Raw genomic sequence first — 27,873 nt, 5'->3', positions numbered from 1 at the left:
TTAATAAGGGATCACAATGTTTATATATTCTTTTTCCTTCAATTAAATTTAAACAGAAGTGGGAGTAAAAGTAGGGAATAAATTTTTGAGAGGACAAAGTATTTTTTGTTTTGAAAATTGACTAGTTATATCGTTTCATTTTACAATTCAAAAGTTTGTTTGGTTCTTAGAGCTTCTCTAGTAAAGAGTTTTTGAGCTAAAATGGCATGTAGTGACCTCTCCTATATATGAGACTATGAGAGGTCATGAGATTGAGGCGTTGTTAACTCTTTGTGCTTCAATAAGTTGATAAAATATGTTTAAACAGTTACTATAATGTAATAAAGTCAATAACATTAAAAAAAATAAATTATTATGTTTTAAATAGTTGAATTCCCAATCCTAAAGTTTCCGTAGGCTCTTATCCAATTGAGCATATGAAAATACATAAATCATGGTAACAGCTTCAACTATAAATGCAAAGGACCTGTCTTGTCACAGCTTTAACAAATTAAGCAAAGTTGCATTCTCAAGTCTCAACCCTTCTCTACCCAGTTCTCTTCCCCTCGATCTATCATAGGTTAAAAAAAACATTATTAAAAAAGAAGAAGAAGAAGAAATGCCTTGCCTAGATATATCTACTAACGTCAACCTGGATGGAGTGGACGTCGACTCATTCTTCAAAGAAGCCACCACCGCCGTCGCCAACATCATCGGAAAACCCGAAAAGGTACTCTTCCGATCCTCTATCTTTATATACGTTAGTTTCTGATTAATTATATCCCAAACCTCGCCCTGCGTAATAATTCAATTCATATTTTGGAATTGTTTGGTGCGTTTAATTAGTTTTTTCTCTGTTTCTTTTTTGGAGTAAATTCAAGTTGCATGGAGAATAGGGCATTTAATTTGACCTTAAAGTCAACTTCATCTCATCCAGAAATAGTCCAGATTATATCTATAATCTTCAAAATTTTGGTCCAGTAATATGATTCCAAAGTCAAAACGATGGTTCTGCAGATTTTTTTTTGGGGGGGGTTTCTGAAATTGATGGAAATTTTGGGGATGAAGGGAGGGGTGGTACCCCACCCCGAAGGAAAGTGATGTGCCTTATCTTGAAAGGATGGCAATATCCATTTGATTCGTAGCTACTTGAAGGAATCAATTTATTCTATCGTTAATGGCGGCCTATAAAAGATGCTCAAATATGCCTTTATTTTTCCTTCCATGGATCCAAAAACAAAAAAGTTATTTTCCTTTGGTTTTATTTGATTTGATCATAATGTAATGGCTTCTTTCCTAATAATTCAACCACTTCTATATTGTATGGTCATTTTGGCAAGAAATTTGATAGAAATTTCATAAGATTTTGTAACCAGATTTAATTTTCACCCGAAAGATTAAAAAATAATTTTTAAAAAAAAGTTATGCACTTAAAACATATGACCAATGATGAAGTTTTTTTTTTTTTTTTTTTTTTTTGTCTGAGTCTTTTGTGAGTTTGTAAATGCTAAACTAAATTACAAAGAAATTGTCTCTATTTGTTAGTCATGCTCATTTTTTTTTTAATAAGTTATAATTGATGTTGTAAATTTTATCATTTTAATAACAAGTTCTGCTCATTTTTCATCCCTAAGATATACTAACGTTGCAAATTTCGTTCTCTAATGTTTTGTTAATAAATGGACAGAATTTGCAACATTAATTATAGCTTAGAGATGAAAAGTGAGTATCACCAACAATTAGAAATGAATTCTATAATTACTTTATAATTTAGAGACGAAAAATACAATTTTTTCAATTCTAAATATGTAAAAGGGACAGTATATCCTTGTTTTTCCATTTTTTGTTTTTAAAATTCCTTTCCTTGAAACCAAACATTCTTGAGAAGTTGAGAGGTAATTTTTAAGCCTCTTGTCCTTGTCTTACGTACGTACTAAGCACTATAATTTCTGTGGGGTAGAAATCTGAACATAGCATTCCTGTTAAACAATAATGCACAGCGCTAAATTATTGGTCTTAAAGTGGACAATTTCTTCACGCAAATTATATAATTTATTGGTAATTATAATGCAATATTTAATTGGGTATTGACTTGCCAATGAGATTAACATTAGTGATGGATTAGATAGCAGTTACATAGTAAAACTTTATTTTATAGTTTACAGATTATTTTAAGTTATAAATAAGTTATAAGTTATGTTTAATAAAATATAAAATATAAAAAATTTAAAGTAATAATTTATTTTGAAACGTTATCATAGTCTGATTCTCTTACTTTTTGCACTGAATCAGTACACTTGGCATTGTTGTCAACAAACGTTGTGTCAATTCCCACCATATTCCTATGTACCTTTTTTCTCTTCGATTGTGGCTTTTATTTTTTATTTATTTTTCCACAAAAGTAGGGTTAGTGAAGATGAGACCAACTTTATATTTGATTATCTTCTTTAATTTATCCCTTCATGTTGGATATATTAAATATAATATATTTAATATAATATATATTAAATATAATATAATATATCTATAATATATATTAAATATAATATATCTATATATTATATTTATATATATTGAGAAGAGAGAGAGAGGAATAGATAATTTTATTGATGATTAGAAATGCTTGAATAACAAATCTATTTATACTAGATAAGATAATTCAAATGCTAAAATAAAGGAGTTAATGCTCCATGTAAAGCTAACATCATGGCCATGTACTGCACCTATAATTACTCCCATTATTTTTAACCAATTAACTAACTATTTGGTTTAATATTACTAATAATAATAATAATAATAATAATAATAATAATAATAATAATAATAATAATAATATTATTATTATTATTATTATTATTATTATTATTATTATTATTATTATTATTATTATTATTATTATTATTATTATTATTATAACATTGTCTCCTTTAAACCAAGTTGAATATATTGGTCATCCCAATATCCTTCTTCAATTTAAGAAATGTCTCTGTCTTCAACGGCTTCGTAAAAATATCTGCAACTTGACACTCACTCGAACAATACTCAATGTTGATTTGTTTTTCAGCAACCAGTTCTCTGATTTTGTGATACTTGATATCAATGTGTTTACTGCGACCATGAAAGACAGGATTCTTGGACAACGAAATTGCTGACTTGTTGTCACAAAAAATAGTTGTTGGTGCTTCCTGCTTGTGTTGTAAGAACTCCAAAATTCTCCTCAACCAAACTGCTTGAGTAGCACAGTTTGCTGCTGCAATATATTATGCTTCTGCGGTTGAAAGTGCTACAATCTGCTGCTTCTTTGAAGACCAAGAAAATATGGCTGAACCAAGATAGAAGGCATATCCTGATGTGCTTTTTCTGGTCTCAATATCTCCAGCCCAATCACTGTCTGTATACCCAACAAGTTCCACTACTTCATTAGTAGAGTAAAAAATTTCATCATTACTCGTACCTTTGACATATCTTAGAATTCGCTTTGCTGCAGCCCAATGTGATTCTTTTGGTTCCTCCATGAATCTGCTAAGTATCCTAACTCCAAAAGAAATATCTGGCCTTGTTGCCACCAGATACCTCAGACTTCCAATTAAGCTTTTATAAGACGTAACATTCACATTCTTACCACACTCATCTTTGGACACCTTTAACTTTTCAGCTACCGGAGTTGAAGCTGGTTTGGAGTTTTCCATTTTGAACTTTTTCAAAATATCAGCAGCATACTTCTTTTGTGAAATAAAGATTCCACCATCCATCTGAACAACCTCAAGGCCAAGAAAGTAAGACATAAGGCCCATATCGGTCATTTCAAACCTCTTAATGAGTGCCTCCTTGAATTCTGAGATTAACTTCAAGTTATTTCCAGTAAAAACCAGATCATCAACATACAGACAGATTAGAACAATATCACCAGAATCCGTGCATTTGACATACAAAGTGTGTTCATGAGGACATCTCATAAAACCACTTTCAACAAAATATGAATCAATGCAACCATACCACGCCCTAGGCGCTTGCTTTAAGCCATACAAAGCTTTTCTCAACCTGTACACTTTATTTTCCTCCCCTTTCTTCAGAAATCCTGCAGGTTGTTCAAAATATATTTCTTCTTCAAGAAAACCATTCAAAAAAGCAGACTTGACATCCATTTGATGCAATTTCCAATCATTTTGAGGAGCAAAAACCTCAAAATAATCAATACCTGGTTTTTGCTTGTAACCCTTTGCTACCAACCGTGCCTTAAAACGGTCAATTTCTCCATTTGATTTGTACTTCGTTCTGTAAACCCACTTTACTCCAATCGGCTTCTTTCCAGGAGGTAAATCTGTTAACTCCCAGGTACCATTCTTTTCAATGGCACGTATCTCCTCATCCATCGCCTTAAGCCAATGAGTTTCTGTAGCAGCCTCCTCAAAAGTTAAAGGATCACAATCTGCAAAGAGAGCAAATTGAACAATCTCTTCATCAGACAGGTCATTATCATGACCCAAAACATAATCTTGCAAGCGAGCTGGTAAGTGGCGCTCGCGCTGAGATCGCCGAACTGACGATTCTGGCTGTGAAGGAGACTGGACATTATCTGGAATCGGTTGCTCTTCAACAATATTTTCAACAGCAGGAATAACAACTGAACTTTCATCTTTAGCTAACCAATCTCAGGCACCATATTCATCAAAAGTGACATCACGACTTATAACAACCTTTTTAGTTTCAGGATTGTATAGTTTATAAGCCTTTGAAGCGTCACTATAACCAATGAATATTCATTTCTCACCTTTATCATCCAACTTCTTTCTCAATGGATCCGGCACGTGGGCATATGCCAAACATCCAAAAACCTTGAGATATTTGATAGAGGGTTTTCTCCCACTCCAAGCTTCTTCGGGCGTCTTATCACGGACACTCTTAGTTGGACACCTATTCAACACATAGACAGCACAAGCAACAACTTCTGCCCAAAAAGGTTTAGGTAGATCCTTGGATTTCAACATGCACCTCACCATATCCATGATTGACCTATTCTTCCTCTCAGCCACTCCGTTTTGTTGTGGAGTGTATCTAGCTGTCATTTGGTGCTGAATACCCTTTTCTTTCAGAAAATTATCACAAGCAATATATTCTGTACCTCTATCAGTTCTCAAGATTTTAACTTCATAACCACTTTGCTTTTCAACAAAAGCCTTAAATTGTTTGAAAACATCACATGCTTCAGACTTTTGCTTCAGAAAGTAAACCCATGTTTTCCTACTGAAATCATCAATGAAAGTAATAAAGTACTTACAACCTCCATATGAGGGAACCTCCAACGAACACAGGTCTGAGTGAACAATCTCCAACTGTTTTGTGGCTCTCCTTGACTTGCCCACGGGAAAGGGATCTCTATGCTTCTTCCCAATCACACAAATCTCACAAATACGATTAGGGACATTCACAACAGGTAAATCAGAAACAAGTTCCTTTCTCGCAAGATAGTTTAACCCAGAAAAATGAAAATGCCCAAACCGCATATGCCATAGCCAATTATCATCACAAACTTCAGAATTAAAGCAAGCAAGGAGAGTATGCTTAATTTTCAAAAGAAATAGTCGATTTTGGGACATATTTACCTTTGCAATCAAAACTCCTTTAGCATCTGCAATGGTACAACACCCCTGAGCAATATGTATCTTATATCCTTTTTCTGACAACTGACCCATACTCAACAAATTTTGGTGTAGTTCAGGAACATAGAACACATCGGATATAAAATTGTGAGTACCATCCTTCAATTGAATAGAGATTTTACCTTTTCCCAAAATTGGCACCTTTGACTTATTGCCAAATGTCACTTCAGACCGGACTGATTCATCCAGTTCAGAAAACAATTCTTTCTTCCCACACATATGGTTACTACACCCAGTATCCAAGAACCATATGTTCTTATCTGCAGAAAAACTATCGCTGGATAAAAGTAAAGTTTCAGAACTCTCACCAGACTTTTCAGCAGTGTTTTCAGCAATGTTTGCTTGATTTCCACGATTGTTGTCCTCATTATACCAACAATCTGCAATCTTGTGCCCATACTTGCCACAATTGTAGCAATGAAATGGAAATTTACCTTGTTTGGTATTACCTCCACCTCTTCCTTGGTTGGAGTTACCACGTCCTCCTCCTTGGTTGAAGTTACCACGACCTCTTCCACCAGAACCTCCTCTTCCTCTTCCACGACCTCTACCAGATCCTCCACCTCTTTGATTAGTGCCAGTCACATTAAGGGTGACTTGACTCTTCAAAGCTTCTTCTGCTAGTGGTTCCGATTTTGACGCAATCCTGTCAATATGACTTTCTACCATACCTTTCAGCTCTGCAATTGATAAGAGCTCGGTTTTGTGTGACTCAGTTATTGAAGCCACCACATGGTCATACTTCATCGGCATAGTTCGAAGAACTTTTTCAACCACTGCACCATCTTCAATCGTATCTCCATATAGCCTCATCTTATTCACCATATCAATAAGACGAGTGAAATACGCATCTACTGTTTCTGTAGCGGTCATCTCACAATTATCGTACAACCTTCTCAACGACTGCAACTTAGACTTCTGCGCCCGATCGACTCCTTTGTGTGACACCTTTAAGATGTCCCAAGCTTGTTTTGCTGTTTGAGCACGAGCTAATTGCTCAAAAATGAAATAATGAACACCTTGGTGAATCTGACCCAACGCCAATTTATCTCGCCGTATAGCGCCTGCATCAGCTCCTTCGGGTAGACCGGGATCAACAAAGCTCCATAGATTTTGAGCTTGCAAATGTGTGGACATCATAATTTGCCAATAATTGTAATCGAGGTTCCCATCCAATTTGGGACCCAACCATACAATATTGAAATTTGTGGCCATAATTCACTATGAAAAATACCTCGGGGTTAAAAGGTTGACTGGCTCTGATACCAAATGTTGGATATATTAAATATAATATATATTAAATATAATATAATATATCTATAATATATATTAAATATAATATATCTATATATTATATTTATATATATTGAGAAGAGAGAGAGAGAGGAATAGATAATTTTATTGATGATTAGAAATGCTTGAATAACAAATCCATTTATACTAGATAAGATAATTCAAATGCTAAAATAAAGGAGTTAATACTCCATGTAAAGCTAACATCATGGCCATGTACTGCACCTATAATTACTCCCATTATTTTTAACCAATTAACTAACTACTTGGTTTAATATTACTAATAATAATAATAATAATATTATTATTATTATTATAACACTTCATTTGTCATATGTGTATATATATATATATATATATATATATATATATATATATATATATATATATATATATATGCTTTTGAATTGATTAATATTAAATTAAAGGTGATGTAATTACACTGTACATATGCAGTATGTGATGATTGTACTGAAAGGATCAGCAAACATACATTTCGGAGGGAATAAGGAAGCAGCTGCTTTTGCTGAGGTTGTGTCCATGGGAGGCATCAATTCAGAGGTTAAGAAGCAGCTTATTTCTTCAATTGGTTCAATTATGGAGGCCAATTTCTCCATTCCCAGGACTAGGTTTTTCCTCAAAGTTTTTGATACCACTTTGGCTAAAAAGCTCTCCAAAATCTGAGATCACAATTTAATAGGACTCATAAATGTATCCAACATTTACCAAATAATAAAGATGACTTATGCTACCCAAATATTTATATCTTGAAAATTTTATGTTGCTTGACAATTATACCCAAATATGCATAGTAATTATATTAAACATTGACAAATAATATAGGCATGTACTAAAATATCATTTTAATTCGACTATAGTTTCATTTTATAATATACATTATTGCTTGAGCTCTATTTTTATTTTTTTTTTCATTTTTCACACACACTAGTTTAATTATAGTAATGTTAAAATATTAATTTAATTGCACTTCAGGTCATTTGACAATATATGTTATTCTGTGGCTCTAGATTTTAGTTTCATTTTCCACGCACATTAGTTTCATTATAAACAATACTAAAATCTAAAGTATCGTTTTAATTATACTACAGTTTCATTTGTCAATAATGTGTATTATTTTTTAGTTTCATTTTCTACACATACTAGTTTAACACTAAAATATCGTTTTAATTCTATTATACTTTATTTGACGATCATGATCCACACAGTGATATGTGGACGATGTTCCACTGCATAACGCAAATTATGCTGTGCAACCGAATGCACCTTGCAAGGTGCATACGGTTGCAAAACGGCGCCGTTTTGGTTAAAAAAAACGCGCGTCCCACTTAAAGAAGAAATCAGGTTCGATTCCCGGTAATAGCATTTTTATATATCCAGAAATTCATAACTATATAACCACAATTTCATAACTATATATCTACAATTTCATAACTATATATCCACAATGAATGAATGAAGTAAAAATTCACAATGAATGAATGAATGAAGTAAAAATCCACAATGAATGAACTAAATATCCACAATATATGATTGAACTAAATATCCACAATGAATGAACTAAATATCCATAAATTCATAACTATATAACCACAATTTCATAACTATATATCCACAATTATGCTATTGCTGAGAGTCGAACCTGATTTTTTTTTAAGTGGGACGCGCGTTTTTAATCAAAACGATATCGTTTTGAACTGTATGCACCATGCGCATGGTACATTCGGTTGCACAGCATAACTATTGACTGCATAACAACTGGATCTACCCTCCTGGGCTGCTCCATTCGACCCGTCAACTTATAGGCCCATTAGAACTCTGAACTTATTTTTTCAATTGAAATTTTTACAGTCAATAGTGAGCACTCTTTTTTTTAAAAAAAAAAATTCAATAGTGAGCACTCTAATTGTAGTTTATGTAAATGATTTTTCATAAAGCATATTGCTTTGACTATTTCAATTGCTGTCGTGAGCATAGCCATAAATTATTAATTTGTTATTACCATTAAATGATTAAAAATTAAAATTATATAATTTTAAATAGAACACTGCTACAAACCTTCTTGTATTTTCTTTACGAATTTCCTTCCTATTGTATTTTCTTTACGAATTTCCTTCATAATGTGTCAACATGTAAATTTATTTATTAGTTTGAGGAAGCTCATTTGTCAGGTTTTTATTTTATTTTATTTTATTTTTTATTTTTTTACATATGATTAGGAAATAGAAATGGGAGGGAGGGAAAAAATAGCAAAAAAAAACCAAAAAAAAAAAAGTGCAGATGAACGCGACCAGTTGATGCGTGCAGTCGTAGGATGTGTGCCAAATGCGCACATATGCAATATCCTTCTGCCATTTCTCTTCTGTGGGACCCACAAAAAATTAGGGTCTTGCAAGAGAAAAACATTTATAAAAAAATTACTTTCTCCATTTGTGTAAAAATTATTGTCAATTTTTTGACCTGTAAACATTTGCGCAAAATTCACTAATGTGGTTGTTCTTAGTGGTGAGTTAGTAAATTCATTTGCACTCATCAATGAATGAAAGTCACATCATGAAGAGAAAATTGGAGGTAAAAACTAAAAATCAAGAGGGAAATGGGAGCATTTTCATTTTCAATATATCCTACAGAAATGTGGAAAGAAAGAAAACATGTTTGCAAACAAAGTGGGAATTATATTGAAACATTGCATCCAAAAAATGGGGGAGATGAATGTAAGAAGAGTGGTCGATATCTCATATCTCAACATCTATATATACTTTACCAAAAGTCTTCAATTCCAAGCAAATCAAATCTCCAGTTTTCACTTTTCATACTCAATTCAGTCTATATATTGTCGTCTCTACCAATGCTCTTCCTGGTCATAATCCCACGTTCCACAAATTTTATCCTTAAAACCTTAAACTTTTTCTCTCATTCTACAGTTCTACCATTGTCGTGCATGGTTTAATAGTTATAACAGTAATACAAAATCATATTCAAACCAAAACGGAATTACATGCCTACTTTACTCACACAGTGTAACGAATTGAGGTTGATGAATGAAGATGAACTTTACTGGGGCAGAAGGAAGCAAGATGCAGAATCAGGCCTTCTAGAATATAATACAATGTAGTTTGTATGTACTTCTAAATTAAAGCTATGATTAACTGCAGTCCTCAGATGATTAATTGCGTTATTTATGGATATCAGGCCGGGGTTGTGCTTTTCTTTCACTCCACAATTTACTGTTCTGATCTTTGCAAGAAATTATCCAGTAAGGTTTTTACAGCTCGCTGCTGCCAGGAATTGATCTGCAGGTTTTGAAATAACTGCATTACAAGCGCCTGCAGAAGATGAAATGCCTGGCTACGCACGCTTCATATATGGAATTTAATGTAACTTTCTCTCTCATTAATATTGATAATTTTGTTGGAATCGGATCCACCATAAATCCGATATAGAGGTACAAAATGAAGTAAAAAAATAATAGTATTATTACCGGGGGCGCTAGGCTCAAAATCAGCTAAAGGGGAGACTTAGGCCAACGCAACAGACCAGAAGGGGTTTGGTGATTTGAGCCGAAATATTATTTTTAAGGGGAGGAAAGGCACTATATTTTTGGTTGAAAGACTATAGTTGACAAATGGACAACATCAACAACCTTCATTCTTGGCCATGTCCCCCACTACTTTGCTTCGAGCGCACTCCCATGCGTAAGTGGAGTTTTCTGTTCTTCAATAGACAAGTTCTTGAGTGGCTTGGTTGTTTGAAACTTACGTTGTATAAATTGTGTATACTAATGCCAAACTTAATATTATGTAATTTTAGTCAAATTCATTAATTGAATTAGGCATAAAATTAGACCGAGGAAATAATAAAATCTAGAATAAGTCTTGTATAAGATTATCGCACATAGAATGTGTTATACTTTTTATTATAATGTAATACTTTCAAATTGAATTATAAAAAAATATGGAAGTTCTTAGTTTTACATTTTAACTAAAAAGTATTATATTTTTCACGTGATACATTCTCACATAAAAATATAAGATCCACTATTAATTTTATTCTACATTTTATCACTCGACAATAATAGTATTTTTACTTTTAATCATAAATTTTGATTTGTTTTTCACTGGAAGTCATTTGAATTTAAAAGAAGTTTCTTTTTCAAACCAAAATGTCCTTGCTTTGTCAATAATTTACAAAACGTATTTTCTTACATAAAAGTAACACCTTTTTTTTTTAATAGTTGGAGAATAATTTCTTTTTTTAAAACTAAATTATTTTTTTTATCAATTTAATTTGTGGGAAAGTACTAAATGGTCACATAAAGTTAAAGATATATGAAAAGTAACAATATTAGTATAATATATTCAAATGATCAAAAGTTGAATATACTATTTACTTTGTAATATAATTAGGATATGTTTAAAATTATTAAAATTTAATAATGGTTAACGAGAAAACGTATTTGGTTCACGATTTTATACATCACTATCATATTTGATTGTAATTATCTCATTTCTTTCAATATTTTTTATGGTGTCAATAGTACACATTATAACCATGTACAAAATTTATTAGGGATAATAATTTTCAATAATATCCCATATAATCATGATTCGTGTATATTAGATATGTTGTTAAAAACTTATCAATAATAATATTAATTAGTATTATTATTAATCAGACAGTTTGTTTGGTAATCATAAATTTTCAAATTCAACTCATCTTGAAAGTTGTCTATTAGCCTTTTTAGTTTGAGTGAGTCAGCTATGGAGACTCTAGGTAGGTTTATTCCTTGTGGTCCTTTACTGGCTACCGTTACAATACGAGTTTCACCCAGAGTGCACATTTGGATTGTGGTTGCAGGCATTCTCATAAATTAATGTATTGTACATAATAGTATCATGTACTATTAATACTAATATATTGATAGCGTAAATTGGACCAAGGGTTGCGACTACCCTACGTACGGATATAAAGGTATAGATAATGGACATGTAAAATGACACTTAGTCGTCTATCGAGTCGAAGACGGGAAGTACTAAGATTTTGTATTGAGATTTGAGAGTAGAAGTTGATTACAAGTGGTGTAATGTTTACAATGTTGTGAATATGAAAGCTGAGGAATCCTATTTATACTAAGTAAGTCGGCTAGGCATTAAATGCCCCAAACTCAAGTGGTTTGATGTGGCGCACTCTCGTTGGTCCAGTCAGTCGATCGTGTAGGTTAACTATCTGAGACATTAAAACCAGGTGCAAACCACAAGGTGATTCGGGTATTTCTCTGTCCGTTTAACGGTCCAAGTCCACCCGATTAGTCCCCGTTCGCTCCGGAAGACACAGGAGCTGGCCCAAAGGAAATTGTCACTTGTAAGAGTCGAACTCGAGTTATCCCGAAATTCTCCCCCACAAAGAGAGCTTATTTGCCACTTAAACTAAGGCTTGTGTGTTTATTGAACCAAAATGGGTCACTCTCTACTCAGAAATTGGGGTATGATGATGATGATGATGATCATGGTTGGACTGAATTCAACAACAGGCAGCCAGATCATCAGAGGCTTTAACTTCAATCTACAGACTACAGGGATCCTTGCTTCCATCAAAAATGATATTTTATTCCTTAAAGGAAAGTTGAAACAGTGACCATATACCAGCTGCCCAGGTACCACTTCCACTCACTGCCAATCCTCATATCTTTTCAACACACTTATTTCCATCTCCTTGTGATTATCTGCTATGCCCCATTCTGCAACGTAACTCTTTCTGGCGTTATGCTACCCATTACTTGTCCCCTTATTTCAAAAAAAAAAAAAACGTAGACGAAGAGTATAACTAGGACTGTGGTACAACTGCTGAAGTGAAAGTGAAGCAAAATTCATCTCTTTTTTTTTCGTAGGTTTTCATTTTTGTGTTTTTTTTTTTTTTTAGACTTTAGTACATTTTTGAAGTAAATGAAGATCACATTTTGAGTCCGTTCAATTCAAAAATTGGAATTGGATTTTTCATAATAAGGACACTATAGTTTTACTCATAAGAATCAGACTCATGTCATTTTAACAATATTTTAAAATTATAACCACTTTATTACAATGTCTATTCTGATTAATATTTCGTTTATTTTATTTAAGTACGAAATTATTTGAAAACAAAAATATTGCTACAACTCTTTTAATTCTTAATAATATTAATATGTCATTCATTTTATTTATTTAATTAAAAAATTTAAAACAATTTAAATAATTTTATTTTTCTCTAAGAAATTTAAAATATATTTTTAGATACTTCCAAACAAATTTTACTTAATTAACATTTGGAAACAATATTTAAAAAATTAATTAAATTCCAAAATTTTGAACATCTGTGAACATTATTTAATTAAATAAAATTAGTTTGTCAAGTACCTTATGCTTAGATGGCATGTAGTGATATTTTCCATATAGGAGGTTATGAGATTGAACATCAATGAAGACGAAAAAATTCAACAATAAATGGAATTAACTCAAACGATAAACTATATTTAAATAGTTTAGCCGCTTTTTTCAAGTGCAAGGTTATTGTAAAACCGGTGCATGCTCGTAATTTTAAAAAATAAAAATCAATGAGCTGTGAAGCACATATAAAAATTGAAAGCAAGTACGATTGGACAATGTCCCAAAAGTCAAAAGTAAAAACTGCCGGAAACACAAATTAACTTTTGTCATATTTAACCATTTTTTAATTCTATTTCCTTTTTTTTTTTTTACAACAATTTTTAATTCTATTTCTAATCCCCTTTTCTTCACCACTCCCTATATTTATTGTAATCACCACAAACTTCGTTTTGTAATGGGCCCTCTACACTCTACTCTCCTTCAATTACTCCTTTATCTTCAATACTTTCACTCATTTTCCGTGTCTAATATGTGTGTTTTTACCTTTTTACTTAGACATGTTTTGTTCCATTCATTGTTTCTAAAAAAAAAGTTAAATTCACAATCTTAAAGTTCTTTACGCGTCAATTTGACAACGCATTTAAGAGAATGTAAATCATGGTAAATTAGCTGAACACATAAATTAGACCTTTGCTTAAGTCATATAGAAAGAAAGTTTTTTTCCTAACAAGTACACTTTTTATGATTTTTCATTAGAAGCAACTATTGCCTTATCATCTTTATATGTCTTGTCACTACCATGTATATACGTATATTTAAGCATGTTGAGAGGCCCAATTAGTCATGCAATCATTATGGCATCCTTTGAATGTAAGTTGCGAATATATAATTTCGCATGAGCTGAGGAATACAGTGGTGGTACATGTACAATGTTATTGTAACATTAAGATTATATTCTTTCATGGCCTTGCATTGATATATAATATAGGTGAATTGAATGGGAGTGATCCATGAATCAACCTAGCTATATAAAAGACAAGATTCATCCGCAATACATATATGTATATCAAAAGAGTTCCATCCGGATAAAAAGATAGTCCCTTCCATATTTATGTTTGCCAAATATTTCAAACTTGGTCTGAACCACCCACCCCCAACATTCTCCACATTTAAACATATGACTTTCACGTTTCATAGTGTTTTTTGTTACCCAAGAGAATACCATTCTATTATTGTTGGTTGTTGTCCTAGGCAGTTGACTATTCTAGTGGCTGAACAACTATACTTGAAATTCGTTTTCAGTGATAAGGTGAGGATTTGAACTCCATTTAGAGATGAGTTATACTAATTTAGTATGAGTTTATGATTGAATTGAGCTCATTGTGTGTAGAAAGGTACAATTTAGTGAATAAGTCGAAGCTAGGCATGCAAGCTCTATTTACTCCATCATGGCCAAGAGTTATAAGTGTTATATATATAAACAAAAAATATTATTATTGGGCTGCACAGATTGTTTAGTTGTTTCATATGTAGTAGATTGTGAGTAATAACACAGAATCAAGTCTTGATATTGATAGTGTGAGAGTTTTACCCAATGTGGTAGGTTCTTAGTCGGCACTAGACATTGGTCATCTTACCTAATGAGTTGTTAAATCACTGTGATTTATCATACCAGTACCCTGTTGGGCTGAAGTGTGGGAGTCAAAAGGTCGAAAAATTTTACTTTTTGTGGCCTAAAAGTATTATTGTTGGTTGTTTGGGTTTTTCTTAGAATTCTAAAGACAATTTTGAAAGTCTTTGATATAAAATTTCATGGGTAAATACATATAATTAATGTTGTTGGGATGAATATATATTCAAAATATTAAGGCTTTCTTTTGTTTAACAGTCAAATATTGCAGGCACGATTAAGACTGAATTCATATTAGGCCCACAATACGGAAGATGTTTTACACTGCGATATTTGTATTCACAACTTTACTAATAACCAGCTAACCACTATTGTATATAATCATTTGCAATAGAAGAACAAGTTTTAATTAAAATTAAAGATGTAATGCCCCGTACATAGAATTACCTACATTATTCTGAATAGAATTACCTACATCATTCAACTTTAACCAACAAGTTTACCCGCCGTGCTTTTCATCCTTTGTCTCTCTGCCAGACTCACTTACTCTCTCTGTTCATTCTACACTCACATTTCCAGTCCCATTCCTCCTCCATCTCACCATCTCTTCTTCTATCTATCCAAACAAGCCCTTAAAACCACTTGTTTAAGATTTCAAAGTTTTCAACCTCATCAACAATGGAATCTGCATCCCCCATTTCAAAGTACCAGCCTCTCCATTTCCAGCAAGACGACGACTGCGCCTCTCCCAAGCCCTCCGCCCCGCACATCAAGAAGAGCTTAGTCAACACGCTCATGGAGGCCGCCGCCCTCCGCAGCCCCTCCTTCAAGGAAGACACCTACTTCATCTCCCACCTCAAGCACTCCGAGAAGAAGGCCCTGTCCGATTTCAAACACAGCCTCGCCTCCTCCTCCGCCTCCGCCGCCGCCGCCTCCATGTGGGGCATCCCGCTTCTCTCCGACGCCGGCGACGACCGCGCCGACGTCGTCCTCCTCAAGTTCCTCCGCGCCCGCGACTTCAAGGTGGGCGACGCGCTCCACATGCTGGAGAAGTGCCTGGGGTGGAGGAAAGAGTTCGGGGCCGACGACGTCGTCGAGGAGGACCTGGGCTTCAAGGAGCTCGAAGGAGTGGTTGCCTACATGAACGGCTTCGACAGACAGGGCCACCCTGTCTGCTACAACGCCTACGGCGTCTTCAAAGACAGGGAAATGTACGAGAGAATCTTCGGAGACGACGAGAAGCTCCAGAGATTCCTGCGGTGGAGAGTCCAGGTTCTCGAGCGAGGGATTAAGCTCCTCCATTTCAAACCCGGCGGCGTAAACTCCATCATCCAAGTCACCGATCTCAAAGACATGCCCAAACGAGAACTCCGAGCCGCCTCTAACCACATCCTCTCTCTTTTCCAGGACAATTACCCAGAAATGGTCGCCCGCAAGGTTCCCAACTTTTCATTTCAAATCTCCGATCCTCCATTATAATGTGAAAAATCTTTTCACTTTCCATTTTCATCTGCAGATTTTCATCAACGTTCCATGGTACTTCAGTGTGCTTTACTCAATGTTCAGCCCATTCCTGACCCAAAGAACAAAGAGCAAATTCGTGATCTCCAAGGAAGGCAATGTTGCCGAGACATTATACAAGTGGGTATCAATATCATCTTAGTTTTTAATCATTATTAAACGAATCTTAAACTAGTTCCCTTGCTGTCTTTAATGTTCTTGTCTGATTCGAAAATGACTACACTGTTAATGCCACGTTTGGGTTTATGAAACTAAACATTTATTTACTTGTATAATTACTAAATTTATGTGCCCTTTCATTCTTCTGTTTTGTTTTTTTCAAATTTCAAATTTTCGCTTATCTTGAGGTGGATCTTTCGTCTGTCCTGTGGGATTAGGTTCATCAGGCCGGAATATGTTCCGGTCCAGTACGGCGGTCTGAGTCGACCCAGCGATTTGCACAACGGGCCTCCTAAACCCGCCTCCGAGTTCACTGTCAAAGGAGGGGAAAAAGTCAACATCCAGATTGAAGGCATTGAGGTTTAATTTCTTCACAAAATTTCTTTGATTTTATTAACTTTTTGCAAAAAAGATAAATTCCTCAACTTTGTTTCACGTTTCCTAGCACCGTATTAAATGTAACGTGTGAACTCGGTTCTGAGCTCCAAGAATTAACTGCACCCAAAAAGTCTCGTATTAATTGCAGCAATTTAGCAAGACAATAAATTAACGTTGTTTTTGGATAATTATTACGTTGTTAGGGCGGCGCGACAATAACATGGGACATAGTGGTCGGAGGATGGGAGTTGGAGTACAGTGTGGAGTTTGTACCCAACGCCGAGAGCAGCTATACCATCGCCGTGGAGAAGCCGCGGAGGATTGCCGCCGGGGAAGAGGCCGTTCACAACTCTTTCAAGTCGCCGGAGGCCGGGAAACTGGTGCTATCCGTCGACAACACGGCTTCCCGGAAGAGAAAAGTGGCGGCTTATCGATACCTAGTCCGCAAATCGTCGACCATCTAATAATGCTTTTTTACAAATAGTAATAAAGAATCTTTTGTGTTGCTTTTAGTTGGCCACGCTAATCTCTTTTCTTTTTTCTTTAATCATTCCTTTGAGGGGCTTAATTACCTTTCTAATGCTTGGTAACTTTGAATTATATGTACTTGGTGGGTGTACTTACTACTTACTACTAGCTTAGTGGTATGAATATATATATATATATAAATGGTGTTATTATATTTTCTTAATCCTTAGTCATCAAATACAATACTCACCAAATGACATTTCTCCATTTTTAATCGCGAACAATATAATGTGATCACGTTTTTTGTAATCTAACTATTAATGACAATGTAAACGGACTGATAGTAATTCTTTTAAATAGGAGGTTATGCGTTCAAGTCTCGATAGAGCGATATTGTCAACACGTCAAATAAATACGAATTTTTTAATTTATCAATTTGATAGTAGACTAGATTCTTGAGCTTGTGGGATCACTTCTGCAATGGACACAAATCTAGAGTGTCTTTAATCTTTATTAGTTGTGAAATTCAACAAGAAAATGTGAATGCGGATTTGAATTTGCAGAAAAAAAAAAAACATACTTTGGTTAGCTTTGTCTGTGGCGGGCCACACTCTGTTAAGACTTTAGACAGCAATAACCTGATGGAATTGAATTGGATTATCATTATTATTATATTGGGTATATATTTAGATTCCCAAATATCCTACATTTTCTTACCAAAATTTACTTTCTCATATTCATAATTTTCTTCAGTACTATTCACTATTTTATAATATTACAATATGGGTATCTATCTCTACATATTTTTTCAACTGATTTATAAGTTCCAAATAGTTTATAAACTAGTACTCGCAATAAATAAGGCTAAATACATGCTTTCATTTTTAGTCACGGGTAAATTCGAATTATACACTATACAGCTGCTAATAAAGTAAAGTTTATAAACTATAAAAAAATCAGAAATTAAAAAAAAAAATTTTAAAAAAAAATTGTTGTGAATAATGTTTTGTCATGAAAGGAACATTACAGAAGCCATAATTTGACACAGTATTATTTTTTTTTGTATTTTGGGTGAATGTTTGGATTATTGGGCATGCATGCTTTTTGGGGAAGAGTAAAAGGGGAAAGCGTAATGAAAGGGAGAAGTGGATATTGACTGAACCATGGTGTTGCTGGGATTCAAAACGTACACCAATAAACAGCAAACCCCCCAAAAGAAAAAATTGAAAAAGAAAGCAAAGTGGGGGTGGGGTCAATCTCTGGCAAAGAAGAACGTGTTGTGTTTTGTAGTGTTTTATTTAATCATCATCACTGTATCAATAGATTTTCTTCTTCTTCTCTTTCATTTTTTTTTTTTTTTTTTGTGATTTGATATCATTGTTTGTCACTTCTGAAATATGAAGAAGGTGACAGAACTACATACAGTACGAGTGGTGTTATTGTGTTCTTGAATATTGGGTACGGCAATATATGCAATCATCTATCTCTACCAATAAGTCTTGTGTGCAATTAATGGTGGTCTTCTTTTCCTTCCTTTTTACCATTTCCATTGCCTTCCCCATCTCCGAGGTGGCCTGCAATTTCTGCGTCCCCTACCCTTATTTCTCATCTGCTTACACACTTTGGAAGATTCCCCACTCTCTCCTTTCTCATTTGCTAATTACATTTTTTCACCCATTCATCACAAAATACCATAATATGATGATTAGACAAATTTTGTAATGTTGTAAGTTACCGTGCATTGTGTTTTGTGTTAGTATAACTTGTCCCGAAAGGTTGGCCTAGTGGGTGAAGAATGCTTCTCAGGAGATCACTAGTTTAATATTTGTCAACATTCTTTTGGTTAAATTTGTCTTCTCTTGTGTGATTTATGAGTTATTATATAAGAGCGAAATTTATCCAAATTATACTCCAAAAGTGACAATGAGATTCCCTCGTCCAAAAAAAGATAGTCTATCTTATAAAATATAAAGTACACTTAAATGAGAATGACATTACTAGAGTACCATATTTGTTCTTAAAGTAAGTCTTATGTGAGTGTTAAGTGTAATACTTTTGAGTAAAATATAATATTTTGATGAATTTAATAAAAATATTAAATTTTGACTAAAAAAATATTATAAATTTCAAGATTCTTTTATATAATAATTTTTCTGTTTTCATTATTTATTTTTATTGGTTACTAAAAAAATATAAATTGAAAAGACATTTTGGTATGGTAGCAAAAGAAGTGGCCACGGGTGACACGGTATTCACATTTCACAAATAACGTGTGGTCTACGTCTGGGTTAAATGGTACCATTTGTTGTGTTCCCAATAGTGAAGGATTTACTACTACTTGTACAATATCTTTGTGTGTTGACCAAAGAGGGTAAAATGTATTAAAAAAAAATGATGGTATGTAAAAGAGTTTTACTATATGTATTTTCAAATTCTACTTTTTCATTTTTACTATATGATGATGAAGTAAATAAGAATTTGATATTTTCATTACGTGGGTCCTCAAAAAAGTGTCTACGTCAAATACTTGCGAGAGAAAGTAAGGAGTAAGAGTACATGTAGTATTTTTTTATTTTATGTAAAATGTGTTACAAGTCAAGAGTTTAAAGTAAGTCTATCGTTATAGACTTATAGTAAAATACTCTCTTAATTATAAAAAAATATTGTATTTTTAAATCATTAAAATTTAAATTATTTAACCATTTTTTCGACATCAATACAATTTCATCTAATTTTTTTAAAAAAATTTATTTTCACATCATATTTAATAATAAAAATTCTATAATAACGAATTTAAAAAGTGGAAATAAACCAAATTAAAAAAGAAAAAGAAAAAAGAAAATGCCATCTAATTTTGAAGGGCAATCTTTGCACGGAGGTGGTTAGCCACTTAGTTTTATGTATAAGTATCTTTGAAATATTCATCATTTGATTGAAACTCAACTAAGTTAGCTAGCATTACATATTGTATGTTGTGGAATAATGTACCCAACTAAAGTAGTATTCCATGAATTGGGTTTGATTGAAATTTAAGATCTTGCTCATGGAGAGGTTTTAGTAAAGTTTTAAAAGAAATTTGTATAATGACGGAGATATGAGAGAGAATAAATTTTATAAGAACAAATTAAGAAAGAGCCAGAAAAAGGATCGCGCCGAGGCTAATTTGTATTTTTGCTAAGCACATTAGAGTTCAATTTATCTACTCGGCACCCAAAAACCCAACCAGTAAGAATGTTCTAAGTTAGGGTGTGTTTGGTTCGCACATGAGAAACGGAATCGCAATTGGTATCAAATACTTGGTAATGGTAATGAGTTTTAGTGAAAGTATTTAACATATTTGGTAGTAGGGTGGAATGGGAATGGTTACTAATAGTAGTGTTTGAGAATAAATAAGGGAATGAACCCTTATTTTATGTGGATATGAGTTTTTCAATTGATGAGGTATTCGAAACCCATAATCGTATTCTAAAAACCTATCAACCAAACAATAACAATCATTTTCATACCCATTCGACCATTCCTATGGACAAAACCCATCAACCAAACACACCCTTACTTGTGTGATAGTAATACCCAACATGTTATACCATGTGTGCAATTTTTAGTTATAATGAGGTTAGAAGGCTCTAATGAAGTGAGGAAGTGGAACATGTTTATGCTTGAAAATTTACTATTTTTGTATTTGGAGGTTTGACGTGTGTTGGAGATCATCTCATGAAGCCTTATCTTGGGTACAAGCAGGTCAAGTTGATGGTGTCACGTGTAAGACAATGATGTGATCTTCAAGATGGTGATAACGGACAGTGGCGGAGCCACAATGGGGGCAGTGGAGTCAGCTGCCCCCACTCACCTCTTCCCATTAATATATATTCATATGTACAAATGACCAAGTAATTCAGCACTGTAGTTGGTTAAACTTTGGTTATGATATATGAAGTGGTATGTGTTCAAATCCCACCTACAATACTTTAGTATATTTTAACTTCTTTTCTTTATTTTAGTTCTACCCACCTTTTTTGTGAATCATTTAGTTAATGTAGTTCACAATATTTTGCTATAAATATTTTTATAATATTTTAATGTGTTTTAAAATTTCACCCTAAGTTTTGGCTTCATTCCTAACTATCATATTGGCCGTGTTTGGTAACATGGTTGTTAGCTGATAGCTGTTAGCTATTAGCTGATTGTGTGAATTAGATGGTATAAATAGTTGATAACATTAGCTGATTGTAGAAAAGTGTTTGGTAAATTAGCTGTTAGCTAATAGCTGTTTGGTATAATTTCTTCTCTCAAAAAGTTAATTGAAAAAGTTGTTTGGAGTAGCTTTTTGAATTTTAGCATTTTAGAGTTGCAAAAAGCTAATTAACCAAACATTTATATTGATCTTTTAACTAAATCAAACAATTAATAGTAGTCAAATAAGTCAAAATTGACCTATAGGCCAATTTTTTACCAAACAGAGCCATAGTCTATTATAAATATTTTATTATAATTTATTAATATATTTAAACCGTATTATAGGTGTTTGATATTTTGGCATTAACAATTCTAAAATCATTTTAAGTACGTCCTCACTTACGTAATTTTCTGGATCTGCCACTGATAACAGAAGTGATATTTGTCCAACAAATATGACTAATGCAATATGCTCCGAATATACTTATCACCATGTTTTGCGATATGTGAATATCATGCAATATACTTCGTAACAAAAAAAGGTATAACTTTGTGACATGCGATACAACTACGAGAAGTGGACATTATATATGAGCTAAGGCCCACCTGCTTTGCTTCCCTTTTCGGCAAAGAATGGACCGCAAGACTCAAGAGATTGTAGACGTATTGTATGGCAAATTATATCGTGCACCCGGGCGCATAATGAATTGTGTATCTTGAATGTTTTTTTTTTTTAAAGGAAATTTGTTTCTCGTTTCTACCATTAACTTCTTAAAAATAAAAAATTCTCTGTTTCGTATGTATAGAATTGTATAGTAAAATATACATAAACTCCTAACATAATATACATAATCTAACATAATACATAATACACATAAATACAAGTGTTAAAAAAATTATAACGGAATTGAACGGACGAAACGGTGTCCATCGCGTCAACTTTCCACCAACTTATAAAAACGTCGTCGTTTTAGGTTAGGATGTACATGTATTGTGCACCTTGGTGCACGATATAACGATTGGTATCATACATTTTTCGACCCTGAACGTTAAATTCGATCAAAAGGCCATAAATAGTTGGTGTATCGAATGTAGTAGGCTCTGTTAGTTGCAAATTATACCATGTATCATGGTTTGTATGGTTCACAAACCATGATCCATATTACAATGTGAATTTTGATCCAGAACTATATAATTTACAAATTATTTTAATATTTGGTTATTAAGTGTTTCAGTCAAATTTTCAGCATGACTTTTATTTATTTATTTATTTGCTATATTTTGTCCTTCTGACCAAATTTATGGTAAAAATGATATAAATTTATCATATTTTCAACTCAAAATTATACCAACTTGAATATCTTGATGTTTTTGTATATAACTGTATGTTTTTTTAACTAAAAATGTGATGCATTTTGATTATTTTCTATTGGAGGTTTGCTTGAAGTGACCAAATGTAATGGAAAAAATTGTACATTAAATATGGTAAAAGTAATACTTGAGAACTAAATGTGAAAGTGTTGTAATACTTAAAAAGCCAAAAGTGAAAAATAATTCGAGTATATATAAAGAGTAAGATTGGCTCCATGGGCATAGCTTTATTCGTTTGATCAATTATCTTAAAGTCTCACTCTCACGCAATGTATGAGGTTCAAATCCTACTGAAATATATAGGGTCATTGAGAGACCTTGACAGATCAAAGGGATTAAAGACTCTATGTGTATAGAATGTATAGGCACGATTTAAAATTCGCAATTTACCTCCAGAAATTCTGGTGTAAATTGTGATACTTAATGTAATAAAAAAAGAGTAAGATTGTAGTATTTTTTTTTTTTTTTTTGGCATAGTAATAATAATAATAATAATCCGATAGGTGGCACTGGGTTAAAAAAAAAAAAAAAAAAAAGACACGTGGTTTGCCCAGTTTTGAGACAGGTTTCATGAACCGCCTGACGTGTATCCTCTGGAATGTCTCTCTTCCATATACACTTCAATTCCAGGCTTTATTTGTTTGTAGGAAGCTAACTGAGAAACGAAGAAGAAAATTAAAGAAGCAGAACTTAAAATGGCGCAGATGACGGTAACAGCCAGAAATGAGAAAGTGGGATCTTTCAGGCTGCTCAGCGGCCACATCATCCCAGCCATAGGGCTTGGCACCTGGAAAGTCCAACACCCCAGAGATAATGTATACGCCGCCATTGTTGAGGTGCCCACCCCATTCTTCTTTTTCCTTTTAATTTTTGTTGTGAAAATTAAAGCTTCATTCTGTAATGTGAATGATTGTTGTGCATGGGTGCAGGGTGGGTATAGGCACGTTGATACGGCTGCCCAGTATGGAGTCCAGCAGGGGGTAGGAGAGGGACTGAAAGCTGCCATACACGCCGGAGTTGAGAGAAAAACTCTCTTTGTTACATCTAAATTATGGTATGAGTTCTCAATATTTACACTACTGTATGTAAATCTTGGAAACCCAGATCAGAGTTATAAATTTTGCAGTGTTCTGCTCTACTTGTTGGATTTGCAGGTGCACTGACTTATCACCTCAAAGGGTTCGCCCTGCACTCATGAATACACTTCAGGAGCTGCAACTTGATTATCTTGATCTTTTTCTGGTATATATTTATGCTTTTCTAATCAATATAATCCCAGGTTACAAGTTTAATTCCAGCAAGAACTACCTATAGCCCCAACTTCCTTTGTCGGTCCTGTAATAATGGAAAATATGGTTTGGGCGAACAGATTCATTGGCCATTCCACCTGAAGGAGGGAGCTAGCAGGCCTCCAAAAGCCGGGGAGGTCTCAGGCTTTGACATGGAAGGAGTTTGGAGAGAAATGGAGAAGCTTGTAGCAGATAAACTGGTGAGAGATATTGGAGTCTGCAATTTCACTGTCAACAAACTTAACAAGCTTCTAAGAATTGCCAAGATAAAGCCTTCTGTTTGCCAGGTGAATATTGCTAGCTTCCACATCCTATATATATAAATGGCATGGCATCATAATAGAAATTCATTCTAACTGGGAATTCATTTTGTCTGCATATATCTCAGATGGAGATGCATCCTGGGTGGAGAAATGACAAAATGTTAGATGCTTGCAAGGACAACAACATCCATGTGACGGTAATAAATTTGTTGAGCATATAACCATTAATGTGCAATCTAACTATCAACTAAAAGCTTTAGTTGAGATGGAACAACTTCAATTTAGTACCAGAGCCAAACAAAAGGTCATGAGTTCAAATCTTTACTTATTTCTGCAATCTTGGTTCTCAGGCTTATTCACCTCTGGGTTCAGATGAACGCGATCTTGTGCATAACCCCATGGTAGAGAAGGTGGCTAACAAACTGAACAAAAGCCCTGGGCAAGTTCTTGTGAAGTGGGCTATTCAAAGAGGCACCAGCACCATTCCCAAATCAAACCATGCTCACCGGATCAAAGAAAACATTAGCGTATTCGATTGGGAAATACCCAAACAAGATTTCGAAGCTCTTTCCAGTATCCCAGATCAGGTAACTCTTTTTCTGTCCAATATAATTTGAATCCTTAACTAACGAAATAAAGAATGTGTTCAATTCTGCAGAGACGAGTTCTTGACGGGGAAGATATGTTTGTGAACAAAACTGATGGGCCTTTCAAGAATGTTGCAGATTTATGGGATCATGAAGATTAGGTTCTGTTAGGGAGTTTCAAATGGAATAAATTCTGGGAAATTCAGCCTGTTTTCCTATCCTCCATAATGAAGTTGTAATATAATAATCTTTCAATTCAGTTCGTTCTGGAAATCTTGCATGGCGTTCTTGATACATGTATGCATGTACTACATTCAGATTTTAGTTTAATTTGCTCAATTCATTTACATTTCTTTGAACAAAAATGTAGATTTAAAGATTTACAGATAAATTTATAGCCTCTACATACTCAAAATTTTAGCTCAGCTGGGTATTGGACGAACCCGGGCTCTGCGGCGGTGGCGTTCCGGCAGGTCTCCTCCATCGCCGTCCTCTCCCTCTTCAGTACCCTTGAAATTGAGGAGCGTGTCAAGGCCGTCGTCGGTCTCGGCGATGATGGCGGAGTTCTCCTCGTTGCGGCCGGTCTCCGGGAAGCTCATGTTAAGCCCCGCCGCTTGGGACATAGTTTTCAATAGCATTGGTTTGGGGCGTTTGAAGAACAGACACACCACCGCACAATCATCGGTCTTTGAACACGGGTACTTCTGTTTCCATGTCCGGACCGCCCTCTCCACCACCAGACGCGCCGCCATGGATCTCTTCTTCGCCGTCGCAACCGTCTTGATCACCTCATAGTTGCTCAGAACATCCCAAACCTGACACACACAAAAAATGTGTCACAACAACATTATAAATGATCAAAATTTTGATGAATGGAGGTAATTGAAACATATGCTCCATCTCAACTAAAAACACGCTTATCATATATCATATCAGCTGATACCAAATTGAAACATGTTATAGTTGGATTGCACATTAATGGTTATATGCTCAACAGATGTGTTACGGATTTAACTTACACCATCAGAAGCTAGAACAACAAATTCATCTCTCTCGGAAATCTTTCTGTAGAAAATCTCAGGGACGGAGATGACGCCGTAGTCCTTCAAGCAGAAATCTCCGAAAGCTCTGGCCATGGCGAGCCCAGGGCAATCTTGTTCAGGCATCCACACTCTAAACACATTTGGTTCTTCTGCCGTCGCCATTACTCTTCCTTTACAGCTCTTAATACGCTCAGATTCAACTGATTAGCACAACACATATTAATTATATCATTCACAGTGATAATAATGTGATATAACACGAAAAAGAAACCTTACCGGGAAGATTAGGCTTCAAGTCGACGGTGAGTTGTTCTGGAACAAGTTGATCTGTATCGTCTCTGGTGCACATTATAGCGCGAGAATCTCCCAGATTACCAATTATCAAATGTTCACCCTGCAAATTTCATTTCATACTATTAAATAATATGTTGATCAATTATTGATTACTGTTTTAATGTTGATTATATGATTATACCTGTTTGATTAGAGTAACAGCTGTTGTGCCACTGCTGAAGCTGTCGATCTTTTCCTCACCTTCAAGTGCATTATCAATGTCCTTGAAGGATTGGGGGAAAGTGGATTTCCACTTGGAAAACAATGGATGATGATGAATGTCCTTCTCAAAATCCTGGCTATTATCCTTTGACGCCACTGAAAGCTTTGACGGTAACCGGTCACGAATGAATTGCGCCACCCGGTGGCCGGAGGGGCCGTGTCCGTCGAACACACCACAGAAGAATGCACCTTTTTCGCCTCCAAAGTGCTGAAACATAATAATCATAGCAAAATCATTCATTCATTCATGCGTAAATGCAGATCTTTATTATGTCGGGAAAATAAAAATGTGGGTACCTCCCAGACAGTCATGGCGTCTTGATTGACACCCTTTTTGCCTTGCTGAGAATACATGGAAACGAATCTGGAAGATCCATGTAACCTGACACGAGCGCCGAAATCTCCTCTGCCTACGATGCCATCATGTTCTTCATCAGCCTCCCTCTCCTCCTTGTTTTCTGCATTTTTAACTCGATATACTTCGCGCTTCTTCACCCTCTGGCAGGTACAGCAAGCACCCATTCTTATTCTCATACAGCCCTTCAAGAAACTCAACTTCTGGAGATCGATCAATCAATCAATCAATCAATGTCATTCTATTTTGATCGACCCACCCAATGACCAAGATTGCAACTTTCTCCAAGAAAATGATCAAATCTTGGGGAGGATCGAGCCGATTTGCCCTGATTCAGAATTGTTGGATTTACAACGAAAGGGACGAATGATTTGGTTTCTAGTACAGAAAGTCACAAATCATGAATGTTGTTGTCTCATGAAATGAGCAAAACATTCATGATTTGTGGGGAAAATGAGATCAACTATGTTATTAGGAGAAAAATTATATGTATTTTTGCCAGATTAATCGCCCAATATCAAACTGAGAAGAGGGGCTTTGTTTGATGGGGAAGATGAAGATGGCACCTCACCCATCAATTTCACCTCTCTTATGTTTCTACACAACCCCTGCCCCTCTTCTCTCCCCTCCTTTCCTTTTTATTCATTCTTAATTATACATTTATGGTTTTTACCCTTTCATTTTGATCCCCCCATTTTTGAAGGGATGAGCTTTGACTCATTTACCTCCACAAGATTGAGTTATGGCATGGAGGGCTTCCAAACAA

At 34.5% G+C, this 27,873-nt stretch overlaps 4 protein-coding genes across 5 annotated transcripts; 3 read left to right on the top strand and 1 right to left on the bottom strand.

The window, feature by feature from the left end:
* Positions 1 to 464: 464 nt before the first annotated feature.
* LOC109181050 (macrophage migration inhibitory factor homolog) lies at positions 465 to 7,770 on the top strand. 2 transcript variants are annotated; one of them, XR_002054157.1, is made up of 3 exons: positions 465 to 709; positions 7,389 to 7,672; positions 7,745 to 7,770. XR_002054157.1 is itself a non-coding variant. In XM_019330808.1 (2 exons), the coding sequence occupies exons 1-2, from the start codon at positions 599 to 601 to the stop codon at positions 7,614 to 7,616; spliced, it is 339 nt and encodes a 112-aa protein (XP_019186353.1). In that variant the 5' UTR covers positions 465 to 598; the 3' UTR covers positions 7,617 to 7,679. The 2 variants fall into 2 exon arrangements, 1 of the variants encoding a protein (XP_019186353.1); XM_019330808.1 differs by lacking the exon at positions 7,745 to 7,770 and having other exon boundaries at positions 7,389 to 7,679.
* A 7,656-nt stretch (positions 7,771 to 15,426) lies between these two features.
* On the top strand, positions 15,427 to 17,691 carry LOC109182376 (patellin-6). The gene is made up of 4 exons (XM_019332546.1): positions 15,427 to 16,379; positions 16,459 to 16,583; positions 16,841 to 16,982; positions 17,204 to 17,691. Exons 1-4 carry the CDS (start codon positions 15,621 to 15,623, stop codon positions 17,462 to 17,464), a joined length of 1,287 nt encoding a protein of 428 aa, XP_019188091.1. The 5' UTR covers positions 15,427 to 15,620; the 3' UTR covers positions 17,465 to 17,691.
* Positions 17,692 to 23,655: 5,964 nt separating this feature from the next.
* Positions 23,656 to 25,493, top strand: LOC109182016 (aldose reductase). The gene is made up of 7 exons (XM_019332027.1): positions 23,656 to 23,851; positions 23,945 to 24,069; positions 24,170 to 24,257; positions 24,385 to 24,591; positions 24,693 to 24,764; positions 24,918 to 25,154; positions 25,226 to 25,493. Exons 1-7 carry the CDS (start codon positions 23,711 to 23,713, stop codon positions 25,313 to 25,315), a joined length of 960 nt encoding a protein of 319 aa, XP_019187572.1. The 5' UTR covers positions 23,656 to 23,710; the 3' UTR covers positions 25,316 to 25,493.
* On the bottom strand, positions 25,399 to 27,737 carry LOC109182015 (probable protein phosphatase 2C 65). The gene is made up of 5 exons (XM_019332026.1): positions 27,050 to 27,737; positions 26,673 to 26,960; positions 26,474 to 26,591; positions 26,174 to 26,397; positions 25,399 to 25,969 (listed from the first exon to the last, which is right to left on the bottom strand). Exons 1-5 carry the CDS (start codon positions 27,284 to 27,286, stop codon positions 25,577 to 25,579), a joined length of 1,260 nt encoding a protein of 419 aa, XP_019187571.1. The 5' UTR covers positions 27,287 to 27,737; the 3' UTR covers positions 25,399 to 25,576.
* Between the last annotated feature and the right edge of the window lie 136 nt (positions 27,738 to 27,873).

This window comes from Ipomoea nil, unplaced genomic scaffold (assembly GCF_001879475.1).
Source record: "Ipomoea nil cultivar Tokyo-kokei standard unplaced genomic scaffold, Asagao_1.1 scaffold1043, whole genome shotgun sequence".
Lineage (NCBI taxonomy): Eukaryota > Viridiplantae > Streptophyta > Magnoliopsida > Solanales > Convolvulaceae > Ipomoea > Ipomoea nil.
Note: the sequence above shows the minus strand (reverse complement) of the source record. Positions and strands in the feature narration are given on the sequence as shown.

Coding starts and splice junctions, on each gene's coding strand:
- LOC109181050 (XM_019330808.1), top strand. CDS start 599: ATGCCTTGCCTAGATATATCTACTAACGTCAACCTGGATGGAGTGGAC. Junction 710..7,388: donor TCATCGGAAAACCCGAAAAG/GTACTCTTCCGA, acceptor GTACATATGCAG/TATGTGATGATTGTACTGAA.
- LOC109182376 (XM_019332546.1), top strand. CDS start 15,621: ATGGAATCTGCATCCCCCATTTCAAAGTACCAGCCTCTCCATTTCCAG. Junction 16,380..16,458: donor CAGAAATGGTCGCCCGCAAG/GTTCCCAACTTT, acceptor TTTCATCTGCAG/ATTTTCATCAACGTTCCATG. Junction 16,584..16,840: donor GTTGCCGAGACATTATACAA/GTGGGTATCAAT, acceptor CTGTGGGATTAG/GTTCATCAGGCCGGAATATG.
- LOC109182016 (XM_019332027.1), top strand. CDS start 23,711: ATGGCGCAGATGACGGTAACAGCCAGAAATGAGAAAGTGGGATCTTTC. Junction 24,070..24,169: donor TTTGTTACATCTAAATTATG/GTATGAGTTCTC, acceptor TTGGATTTGCAG/GTGCACTGACTTATCACCTC. Junction 24,258..24,384: donor ATTATCTTGATCTTTTTCTG/GTATATATTTAT, acceptor TTGGGCGAACAG/ATTCATTGGCCATTCCACCT.
- LOC109182015 (XM_019332026.1), bottom strand. CDS start 27,286: ATGAGAATAAGAATGGGTGCTTGCTGTACCTGCCAGAGGGTGAAGAAG. Junction 26,961..27,049: donor ACGCCATGACTGTCTGGGAG/GTACCCACATTT, acceptor ATTATGTTTCAG/CACTTTGGAGGCGAAAAAGG. Junction 26,398..26,473: donor CTTGAAGCCTAATCTTCCCG/GTAAGGTTTCTT, acceptor TGTGCTAATCAG/TTGAATCTGAGCGTATTAAG.